Source organism: Natrix helvetica, assembly GCF_964273705.1.
Source record: "Natrix helvetica genome assembly, chromosome: 1".
NCBI classification, from domain to species: domain Eukaryota; kingdom Metazoa; phylum Chordata; class Lepidosauria; order Squamata; family Natricidae; genus Natrix; species Natrix helvetica.
The window spans coordinates 268513964-268526686 of NC_138548.1; the positions used below are offsets into that span (position 1 = coordinate 268513964).

Genomic DNA, 12723 nt, shown 5'->3' on the forward strand with positions numbered 1-12723 from the left:
TTAGTAGAACACTGTTGAACCGAGTAGAACTGAGATGTTCCATAAGTAATTTGCTGTCCCAATTACAATGATTCACTTGTACCCTTCAGCATCAGTCCTGTTCCTTTCATTGCTTTTTGAAGCAACTCTTACAGCTGAACAACTAAAATACCTTAGGAGGAGGAATGTAGTTCCTTTATAGCTTGGACTAAGAATTAATTAAAAGAATTAAAAAGAATTAATTACTTTTATCTGTTTTAATTCCAGTTGCTCAATTCCAGCTCTTGGGTTTTTTTCATCTGTACAAAAATTTAGCAGGCTTGTCTAGAATGAAATCTATATTAGAGATTATGTAAAGATACTATTTACAAAACTACTTGATTTTAGGAAGAATCTCAGTGTTTACTGAGACTGAGAATCTATTCTATGGGATACACATTGGAATATCCATAAACCTGAATGTTTCCTTCCCCATAACTATCAGTTGGACTTGTGCACTCAGGTAGATAGACTATCATGACATGGTATCTCCAACATTAAAGTCTTGCAAGTGGCTTAGAAGAACACCATGGCCAATGACATGTAACACCTTTGGGAAGGATCTAAACAGGCATTTGAAGATCTCAGACCTTGATCACAGATGGATCCCAGAGGTTCTAGAGGGATAAACAGTGACTACCCATATACTGTACATATTTAATCATAAATTTCAAGACAGAATAGATGTGGAATAGATATATCTCAACATTGTGTAGCTTTATGTCTATAGATACAATGTTTATTTTGGATTTCTATACATTCAAAGAGATTTATTAGCGGAGGGGATCAATGTATGTCTCTGCAAAAGGCTGTTGAACTTTGCAATCATAAAATGTAAGCCACACAGATATAAGAGTATCTCCACATAGATCAGAGAAAAGACCTATTTTTCTTAATATTTTATTTTCCAGATACTAGATGTCAACTAAATCTTAAGCTGATCTTTTAATACAAAAGGTTGAAACTATTATTGTTCTTTCATGAAATAATACAGAATTCTTCTGTTAGAATTTTCCAGGACTGTGCTAGAAAATGGCTTTACATTCTTAAGCTAATGACAATCCTCTTCAAATTATGAGTAATTGTTTCTGAGCTTAGTCATTATCTTCCCTGCCTTTCCCAAATTGCTAGATGTACTGTAGACATTAACGAGGATTAAATGAACAAGCAAGATGTGGTAGAAGGAAAGCAAAAAGGCATTTATATTTTACAAAGGGGCCTCTCCGATTGTGGAAGGTTCTAGTGTATGCCATCATCTTTCCTACCATACATATATGATACAGAATGGAAAATAGCTGGGGGAAAAATCTGTTTAGAGATGCCCCCAAACTCTTAGTCTGAGAATTCAGCTCTAGCACGACTCACAAACATCTCCCAGACTCTATTATCTCAAAAGAACCTCTTTTGCTTACTCTTTACTAATCAACAAGCTGATAAAACTAAGCAAGGCTACATTTCACATTACACAATGGGATTTTCTTGAAAGTATGACAGATGTTCCAAAAACAGAATAGACAGATTCCGAAGAAAATAAAATAGGCAAAGACTTGCTAGGGCATACAGGCAAAGAGCAGCAGAGCTTCTGATAAGCAACTCCTAGGAAAGTCCATCTGACATCCATTTACATCCTGTTCTTCTCCAGAATATTTTCTGATATTTAGAGTGTTGACAGTAGTGAATTGTATCTTCAGATGCTTTCATGAATCAGATTCCTCTAGGCAGTTCTCTCATCATTTATTGTGTGTCTTTTTTTTGTAGACTTCATACAGGGTTTCAGCAGGACTAAGCTTCAGTTTTGACTGAACAAAAATGCAAATGGATATAGTTCCTATCAAGTAAATTTCCAAGTGAAAGAACTGGGCCACATTTGCATTAGTTATTTTTTTCCTACAGAGCTGTCCTATAAAATATCTCTATCAGCATGTGATGGATATGCAGGAAAGCTGACACTCCTAATATCAAATTTATTATTAAAAGGTGTATGTTGCCCTTCAAACAGTTTTCCCAAGGTAGTTTAAAGAAAATAGAAAGTGCTAAATAAAACAATGTATCAGCAATAAAAGAATAACAATAGGCAACTTAATTAAAATGTCATTATGGTATATATTCCCAGTTTAATATATTGAAAGGCTTGGGGCATCCATGGCCAGTAAATCTTATTAGCATCAATCCACATCGGCAAGAAAAAGTTGGGTGCTTTTTCTTGCCCAAATGTTGACCCATTATTTTATTCCTTCATTTATTGTCCTATAAAATAGAATCCAGGAAGCCTAAAATCAGCCATTAGGTTTCTTCCACTGGCTGAGAACAAAAAGTTCTGCCTGTTAAAAGAAATGCAGCAGGTCAGTTCCGGTCAATAGATGTATGAGAACCAGATGGCCAGCACTGATGAAATGAAGCTCTCTCTAATTTAGGAGGCAAGTCATTAATAAATTAATCACATAGCTTAATGAAGTAATGACTCTAGCCTTGGTTCTTGTGAGGCAGTTATTCCACATAGACCAATGGTGTTTAATATGCAAAGAATCCTTCCCGTGTTTTATGTACTGAAATATAATCATATACACGGTGTATATTACAATCAGTGTGTCAAAAGAAAGGAGTATTTACTGAATTGATAAAGGTGTTATCAGATTAAATCTATATTCAAAGAAAATAGGTAGATAAATGAGAAGAATATGCTTACTTTATGTGCAAAGAATTGAGACCTTTGAACTATGGTGGTGGAGAAGACTCCTGCAAGTCCCTTGGACTGCAAGGCGATCAAACCTGTCAGTCCTAGAGGAGATCAACCCTGACTGCTCTTTAGAAGGCCAGATCCTGAAGATGAAGCTTTGGCCACCAATGAGAAGGAAGGACTCACTGGAGAAGAACCTAATGCTGGGAAAGATTGAGGGCAAAAGAAGAAGGGGACGACAGACAATGAGGTGGCTAGATGGAGTCACTGAAGCAGTCAGTGTGAGCTTAAATGGAATCCAGAGGATGGTAGAGGACAGGAAGGCCTGGAGGAATGTTGTCTATGGGGTCATGATAGATCAGACGCAACTTCACAACTAACAACAAGAACAAGTTTATGTGCCTGTGTATAATATTTGGGGAATAATATCATTTTCAGTTCTATTGTAATTGGAGGACAGAGTGCAGCAGTTATACATACACATTTCGTGCAAAGAGCATGAAACTCATAATAGAAAACCTTTGACATATACAAGCAGATAAATCCCACTGAAGAAACTGACATTCTCAAGCATCCAGTCACAATTCTGGAGAAATAAATCACTGTGTTTGGCAACCTGGTGCTGTGAATTTCAATTACATAGCTCAGTGCTTAAGATGGGTTGGACAATTAGTTACAATGGCTTGTCAGCTCCTGCTAAGACACAAGCAACAGAGTCATTGTCACAGACTACTTTCACAAGTATTATTTGCCTAGGGCAGTGGGGCAGGACCAAGAGAGAGAGAGAGAAAGAAGAGCAGGAGATCTGGCAGGACATTTTAAGCTTAGTCTTAAAATTGGTCACCAATTTCTAATTTTACTTTGGGGAATGGAGTGGTTACTATCAGTGGCATACTTTCAGGTATGCCACACTGTATCTTCTCCCAGGTGAAGTATCTAACCCACATTTTCCAGCATCATAAAATCATAGAAGCATCAAGTTGGAAGGAGCCATTTAGATTCTGGAGCCTAACCCCAGTGTGAATAATGGATCGCTTTTCCATTGTTAATCAAAATTCAGCACTTGCCTTCAGGATGAAAGCCTTCATGTCTCCCTTTTCATAAAAATGATTTGTCGGTATTAAAGGCTATTGCACTTATCACTTTTCCATTTAGCAGCTTTTGATAATGCAAAGGTGGCTTGAAATTTTTCCTTGGAGAAGGAAACCCACTCTTGGATGAATGGCTATTCCTTCTAAGTCTGTTTCCTATGATATAGGATGTCAAGCCTGGTGGAGACCTGATTGGCAGCCTGGGTATTCTTGAAGGAAGAATGAGAAATGTCTTCCTCTCATGGAGGTGCTACTGCCCCCATATTATCCCTTCAATTGAAACTCTTTTGTTTATTGTCGTAATGTGACTAAGTGCAATATGGACAGGCACACAGTATGCAGTACAATGTTTTGAAAGTCATCTGAAGTTTCCTTTTATTGCAGCCAAGGATCACTCCTGTGTGACAATAATACATGAAACAACATAAAAAGCACAATCCCTTCTGTAGTCATAAAACCCTAAAATTAAGGCAATATTTTTCTGCATTAAGCAATGACAGCTCTAAGGAGGAGAGCTACAGCTCATGAAAGTTTATGTCTTAAATAACATTGGCTAGTTGGAAAAGGTGCTATCTGCCCGGGGCTATTAAGAGCAGAGCTAGTACCTTGTGATATTACTTGTAATAAACAAGAACAAACATGTTGGGCTTTTTAATGTTTTGGACATCAGAATGTTTTAAGAGCCCCAAAAAGTAAGTACACACATAAAACCCTGGGAATAATCAGCATGATGGCTTTGAGGGTTGGGAATTTTAAAGGTATGCCAGGTATTCTGAGCTTCTATAATGATCAATACTCTCAAACTTTCCTCAAAAGCAAAAAAGGAACACAAAATTTCCTCTAGCCAATTGTGGGGTATCCAGCTTATATATTTTACTCCTTATGCAGAATTAACACCCATTAATGAAGACAGGTGGAGCATAGAGTAAGCACTGCATATAGAATAGTTCTCCATAGCCTGCTCTTAAACTTGCATTTCACTGAAAAGTATAGATTGTAAGGAACCAGTGCAAAACAAAATTCCTTTGCTCCTACCTGTCTAATGAGATACAGCACAGATGAAGAATTGATGCAGTAGTGAGAAGGACATCAAGAGAAGTGCGAACCAAACAGAACATCCTTCCATAAATCCAGTTATCTTGAACCAGTTCAATTGCACCAAATGGCATCACCAAAACAGATACTAGCAAGTCAGCAAAGGCGAGAGAGACTATGAAATAATTGGTCTTGATTCTCCTGTAAAATGAGATATACAAGCATTGATCCTTAAGTATTAGGCAGCAGTTAGTTCTGAATTTAAAATTGTTTAACCATTTGCTATATTACTTTTGTAGTAATCAAATGTGCATTTGGTTTAATATTTGTTTATTTATAAAAGTTGCTCCAAAAGGAATTCTATTTGTCCTGAAGGTAAAAATTATCTCATTTGTTGATTTACAGATTACCCTCATCACCCATACAGAACTGATTTATATTTTAGTACTTTTTCCATTTTAACAAGCTCACTTCAAGTGCTTTTTCAATTTTTAAAACAATTTTCATTAGCAACCATGGTCAGAAAACGTTATGTAAAAAAGACTATAATTTATCTATCAAAATGATGCATTTTAATTAACAATATTCTGATAGTAACTTGATTTCATACATTTGGAAGCATCCTATTGTATTGTTAAAAATGTTTATGAATATAGAATTTTCTAAAAAGATGGTATAAAACTGTTTTCTGGTCCTGAATATGGTCATTACTTATGCATGAGAAAATTTTCACTTTAGTATTTGCCAAGCATTATAGACTATATAGAGAGCCAGTTTGGTATAGTGGTTAAGGCCCACAGGCTAGAAACCAGGAGCCTATAAATTCTAGTCCCCTTTTGGGCACAAAGCCTGGAACAAGGAAATGGCAAACCACTTCTGAAAAGTCTTGCTAAGAAAAGTGAAGGGAATTGTGCAGCTAATCTCAGAACTGGTCATGATTGAATGAAAGAACTAAAAACAATCTATATATTACAGGTTCTTTAGAACAGGGCTGTCAAACTCATGACCCATGGGCCGGATGCATCATGTGTTGGCCACACCCATGCCTGGTTTAGTGAAGGGGGGGAAAGTCCTGATACGTCATGTGACAATGTGAATTTAACACCCCTGCTTTAGAATCTAGAATTAGTATTGAAACTGTGATAACTATTTCAATATAAAGTTTGCAGCCTCCGAAACTTTAGCTAGGGTCAAAAGATATGTAGATTGGGAGACAGGAGCTGACGTCGCAACGGTATGACGTGCGATCTCAGAGTTCCAAGATCACAGTCGATACTTTTGCCACTGGATGGTCCTTTTAGACCTAAACCATCCCAAAGAGATGGAGACAGGGAGGAGTACGTCTTGCTGATCTCAGGGATATCGCAAAGTCCCTGATTGATTCAAGAGAATCTCTTCTTGCCAGCAACAGAAGCGCAGCCAAAAGCTGCTGAAGTTGGGACAGCTCCGCAATGGAAGGAAAGAGGAAAGAGAAAGTGTGTCCATCTAGTGAGGAAATTTTATTGTTATAAAAGAGACTCCCCCCCCCCAAATTAAAGCTAAATTAAACTTGCAAAGAAAAGAAAATAAGCAGCGAAATTAAGCTATATTGGACAGTGTGTTATCCTTTTTTTTTTTCATTTTCTTTTATGGATGGAAGTTTTGCAAATATTCCCTACTTTTTAAAGTGAAAGTATTGATTTTTCTTCTTCTATTTCTTTTTTTACTTATGGATTAAATCTTTTTCTTTATGTTTATAATATTGGTTTGGATGGGTTTTTTCTCTCGATTTTGCTCCATTGAAGAATTTTGTTTCTTTTAAGCCTGGAACGTAAAGAAGATATAAAAGGAATATAAAGAGGGTAGTAACATCAGAGTGAAAAGAAGTTACACTGCCACTTGGAGGTTGGAGGTTGAGTCCTGGAAATATTGCTTTTTTTTTCTCTCTTTAATCATTTTGACTTTGCACTTCAAAGGCTTCAGCTTGTTTACAGAAGAGATAAGGAGAAAAGCATGGGTTGTTTATACAGGTGCTCTTTGGATGCTTCTTTGGCAGCTGGAGAGAAGTGAAAACAAAACTTTGTTTTGAAACTAAAGTGGCAGTGTTTACTAGTTGGGAGAATGGCACAACACCAAAAAGAAACCATAACATTACAATAGATTATGTTTGAAATTCAAAAATTATTAGAAACAACAGAGAGAATTGAGAAGAAATTGGAAAATATAGATTGTAATGCAGTGAAATTCGATGGAAGAATTGAAGATATCCAGCAAATGGAAAAAGTGGAGGTTGGAATCCTAAAAACCCAAGGGAAAAATGAACAAAGAGGCAAGATAATTGTGGATACTGAGAGTGAACTGAGTGTGGTTGGAGATGGAAAGAGTGGAACATGGAAAGGGAAGATAGATGAAAAGGAGCTCTCCCCCAGATTCCAAGGTATAGAAGAAGAAAAAAAGAGAAGAATTGATGGATTCAAGGAGAGAAACTTTGACAAAAGCACTACTTATAACCAAAGATAAGCTGATTAAAGAAGCTTATGGAGAGCCTCAAGATTTTACAAGATATGTAAAAAGCAATAAATTGTGAAGAGAAGTCCACACAAATTTGATTAAGGAAATAACCAGAAGACTAATTCCACAAATGGCAAAAGACATAAGACTACACTGTTACTGGAAAGACACAAGTTAAGATATGAAAACTAATAACAAAATATTAGTCAAATTTAGTTAAAATTAGAGCATTATGTTAAAAATGAAGTAATAATGGATATAAGATAAATAATTGATAATGATAACAATGTACACATATGTATTGGTTTGATAAGATGAAATTTGGTATAAATTCTAAATGGTGATCATGAAAGGAAGTTTAGAAACTCTGTTATATATGAAAGCTTATAATATTAAAAAAAGAGTAAGTCAACTTTAGTTAAACTAAGACCAAAAAAAATGAAATGATGACAGATATTGTTAAATAAATGATTGATAATTATAATAATGTAATATTTGTATTGACATGATAAAAGGGAAATTGGATATAAATTGTAAACAGTGATTAAGAAAGGAGGTCTAGAAACTTTGTTATTAAACATAATTATTTTTTATTTAGAAAGTGTTATAAAGATGTAATGTTGCTGGATGATATTGAAAATAATGGAATGCCATCATGTGGTTTTGCTTTAAATTTTGAAATATTTTATATAAAGGGATGTAAAAACAATTATAGTCATATGAAGATTGAGGTATGATGATAGTAATATATATAAATGTATTTGATTTAAAATATGTAACTTGAATTGTAGGTGATGACTGTGGAAGGGATGCACGAAAGCTCTTTATAACCAATTGACACACTTTTTACAATTTGTAATGGAAGATATTTTTGTGGTGTTTGTTGTGTTTTGTCTGTGTTTATTCAAAAATAAAAAAAAATATTTAAAAAAAGATATGTAGATTGATGCCAAGAAGAGAATGACATATAAACAAAAACTCTTGTTTGTAGTTTTCTCTCCAACTGTCACAACTATGAATTGAGAACCGGGGAAAAATTACCAATGTTTCTCATAAATTCCCTTGCCACTCAAGTATTTCCACTTTGGAAATATGTAATAAAGCTTTCCTTCTACATCAGTACACAATGAACTACTCATTTCCTTACTCCAATATTAACTGCTACCTTGAAGGCTTTGAGTTTTTGACTATAGTACACACACACAAAAAGAAAAGAAAATCTGACACATTTTTGTTCCTCCGCAACAGCTATGTAATTCTGTTCTTAAAGCACTATACAGTAATATTTGCTTTGGATGTAACTGTCCAAGAAATAATAGATTATTAAGTTGACAATCTAATCAAATAAAAATACTTGACATAAATAACATACCTGTTTGGATATAATTTGCTTGTGTCCTTGTATGTGTAAATCATACTGCTTATTTAACTTACATGCAGAGTACATCATACAAAATGCTGGAATCACAAATCAGAATTAAGATTGCTCGGAGAAATATCAACAACCTCAGATATGCAGACAATATCACTTTAATAGCAGAAAGTGAAAAGGAACTGATGAGGATGAAAGAGAAGGATGCAAAAATTGGCTTGAAACTCAACATTAAAAAAGCTAAGTTCAAGGCTTCCCATCTCATCACTTCCTGACAAATAGAAGGGGAAAAAATAGAAGCAGTGACAAATTTTATTTTGGGGAGCTAATGACACTGCAGACAGTGACTGCAACCATGAAATTAAAAGACACTTGCTCCTTGGGAGAAAAGCTATGGCAACATATTAAAAAGTCCCCTTCTGGGGTGGGTTGCTGCCAGTTCGTTGTGCATGCATGTGCAGTTGCCTATTAATTGTTCTGTGCATGCACAAAACATGAAAACATGACTAAAAAACAAGCCAGCAATGGCAGCGGCGACTGGGGAACCAGTTCGGGGGCATGGCCAGCCTGCTGTCCCTACCAGTTCAGTGACCCAGTCCCAATTTCCACTACTGGTTCACTCAAACCGGTGCGAACTGGTAGCAACCCACCTCTGGTCCCCTTGATGACAAAGGTACATATATTTAAAGCGACAGTTTTCCCAGTAGTAATATATGACTGGGAAAGGTGGACCATAAGGAACTGAAGAATTGATGCTTTCAAAGTGTGGTGCTGGAGAAGACTTTTTACTGAAAGGAGATCAAATCAATCAATCCTAAAGGAAATCAATCCTGTTCTTGGGAAGGACAGATACTGACACTGAAACTCAAATACTTTGGCCACCAAGTCAAAAGAAAGGACTCACTGGAAAAGACCCAAGATGTTGAGAATGATTGAAGGCAAAAAGAGATGAAGGCAGAGGATGAGAAGGTTAGGTAATGTCCTCAACACAATGAATTTGGGCAAATTTTAAGAGACAGTGTATGATAGGGAGGTCTGGGATGCTATGATCCATGGGGTCACAAAGTCAGACACGACTTAGATAAAAAGTCGTGCAACAGCAACTGTGTGTGTAAAGAATAAAAAGAGCCATCCTATTTAAATCCTTACTTTTTGTTTGAAGAAATAGAATCATTTTACATATTTTCTCTATTGCTGATTAATATTTATTTTCTTTCACATTTTAAAATGCTTTACACACTGGTTAAATATTGTTCTTCAAATAGTTGTGATCAAAACAGCAAGCTTTGTACAATTTATTCAAGTGAAGGCTCCTTTTTTGCTATGAAGATTGTGTGGCAGAACAGAAGCAAAATAAAAATAAAACCACGTATTAGTGACAAGTAATGGTATAATTATCTGTTATAATGTTTTAATTAACCAAGCTTGAAAACAAGGTTTTTCAAAAGTCAAAATCTATGCTTCAAAAAAAAAAAAAACACCACCCCACAATAGTTGGTTTTCAGGTTTTGTTCTGTTTTCTAAATTAAGAAATCTTTCCGACAGGTTAATAAATATTAATCAATTCTGAAAGATATATATTTCTGGGAAGGCATCAATAAGACACTAGTTCCTGTCTAAATTATTTTTAAATAAAAGTCTCTAAAACCTAATTAAATTAAAAGGGGGATGGTGCCTCATGGTTATCAAGGCAACTGTTGCTCAGAACAGTGATTCCTGTGGATGTCAACAACTCAGGAATTAAATTTTTCTAGTTGTTTTATTTTTCTTGTTTTTAAATGCTGAACTGTATTCAGTACATCCAACTTTTCTTTGGATAATTTATCCACATCTTTAAAACCTTTATTGTTCTCTCTTAAGTCTGTATAGTCAGGATTTTTTTTATACAAACAGCAGAGGTCAAAGTGAAAACTTTAATCCACTGGTTCTCAACTTTGTGTTCACTCTTAAAATACCTTTTGTGGCCAAGGAACCCCAAGATTAAAACATAACATTTCTTCAAGCCTTCACAGAACTTCTGTGACGATATTGCAGCCCCCGCAGATGTCTGAGGCCAGAAGTTAAGGACCACTGCTCTAATCCTAACAAGACCATGGAAACTTTACTAAAGGATTACACCTTAAGAACATTGGGCAGCACATTCAATCAAATCAATCAATTCTTCAAAAGCAGCTCAGCATGTACCTTCAGCTGGGCCCCTACATATTGTTCCTTCTTTTAGAAAGAGTTCAGTTTAAGATTTTGAGAACCATTTCTTTAATCTCCTTGGTGAATTTCAAACTTGGTCCTTCGCCATGAAACTGGCCTACTTCTGTCTGGATTTTCATCTTAAACTCTCTCCTTTTTTTCAGCTGGCTTGACCCCTTTAATTATGATTGACAGATTTCGGTCTCCCTGGTACAATACAATACAATAGCAGAGTTGGAAGGGACCTTCGAGGTCTTCTAGTCCAACCCCCTGCCTAGGCAGGAAACCCTATACCGTTTCAGACAAATGGCTATCCAACCTCTTCTTAAAGACTTCCAGTGTTGGGGCATTCACAACTTCTGGAGGCAACTTCTGTTCCACTGATTAATTGTTCTAACAGTCAGAAAATTTCTCCTCAGTTCTAAGTTGCTTCTCTTCTTGATTAGTTTCCACTCATTGCTTCTTGTTCTACCCTCAGGTGCCTTGGAGAATACCCTGTTTCCCTGAAAATAAGACCTCCCTGGATAATGAGCCCAATCGGGCTTTTTGAGCACATGCACTAAAATAAGCCCTCCCCCGAAAATAAGCCCTCCCTGAAAATATTACAACACAGCAGCAGCCATGAGGTGACCATGCTCGCGGCCTCCTACACCTCAAAAATAACACAACCTCTCTGAAAATAAGACCAAGCGCTTATTTCCAGGGTCAAGAGAAAATAAGACCCTGACTTATTTTCAGGGAAAGACGGTAGTTTGACTCCCTCTTTTTTGTAGCAACCCCTGAGATATTGGAACACTGCTATCATGTCTCCCCTAGTCCTTCTTTTCATTAAACTAGACATACCCAGTTTCTGCAACCATTCTTCATATGTTTTAGTCTCCGGTCCCCTAATCATCTTTGTTGCTCTTCTCTGCACTCTTTCTAGAGTCTCCACATCTTTTCTACATCATGGCGACCAAAACTGAATGCAGTATTCCAAGTGTGGCCTTACTTGTGCCAAGCAATATATGCCAAACTAAAACTCTATGGCTTTTCATGGCCTATTATCACTTTGATGGGTTATGAATGCACACAAGCTGATCTCAAACAGCAGGCCATAGATTTAGAACTTCAAACAGACTTTCCAGTTTGTTCTAGATGGGAGAATGCGGGTGGACAAATGGAGGTGAGCCAGGACTTCAAGTTAGCTAACAGTTTAATTCTGACAGGTTGCCAAACGCGGCACTTCACATTTCGCGCGTCTCAGCTAACTGGCAACAGCTGAGCCCTGTTTGACAGCTCTTTATATATGCCGGCTGTCAAACAGGTAACCAATCAGGAACTAGTACAGCGCCCCCTAGTGAAATGGACCAGAGGGAAAACTACAATACATAACACAGTTCTACCAAGAAACACCTTCTTGAGCCATTCTGCACATCTTCTTCAACCAGCTAACTACCCACATAATGATCCCAAAATTCAGAAGTGCTTCATCCTTTCAATAGCCATTATTGAAGAAAGATACCAAAAGGACCCCTTTGAACAGAGACTGTGCCCTGACAAAAAGCTTACCAAGAATTTAAATGGTTTAATGGTCTAGTAAAATTTGAAATAATAGCATGATGGAGGAGGAGAAGGCAAAAAGGATAAGATATATGGATGGAGAATATCCCTACTGAAGAACAATATTTCAATATCAAATTAAGGATTAACAATGTCAGAATACTATGTAAGAGCAAATAATATAAAATTGACTTATTTGATGAGGGATGAAGGTAATGAATATTTTTATATAATATTGGAAATCTTTTATGAGCTTTTTGCTGAAACTACAAAGGATTTTCACCGATTTTTGGATTGCGGATTGAAATGGA

General features: G+C 36.3%; 1 protein-coding gene across 5 annotated transcripts in view; it reads right to left on the bottom strand.

The window, feature by feature from the left end:
- Positions 1-12723, bottom strand: part of HTR4 (5-hydroxytryptamine receptor 4) — a 249538-nt gene that overhangs the window by 130008 nt on the left and 106807 nt on the right. For all 5 annotated transcript variants that reach the window (XM_081935524.1, XM_081935520.1, XM_081935523.1 and 2 more), the window contains one exon: positions 4822-5022. In XM_081935524.1, coding sequence (XP_081791650.1) covers positions 4822-5022 — 201 coding nt within the window. The remainder of the gene's footprint in view (positions 1-4821; positions 5023-12723) is intronic.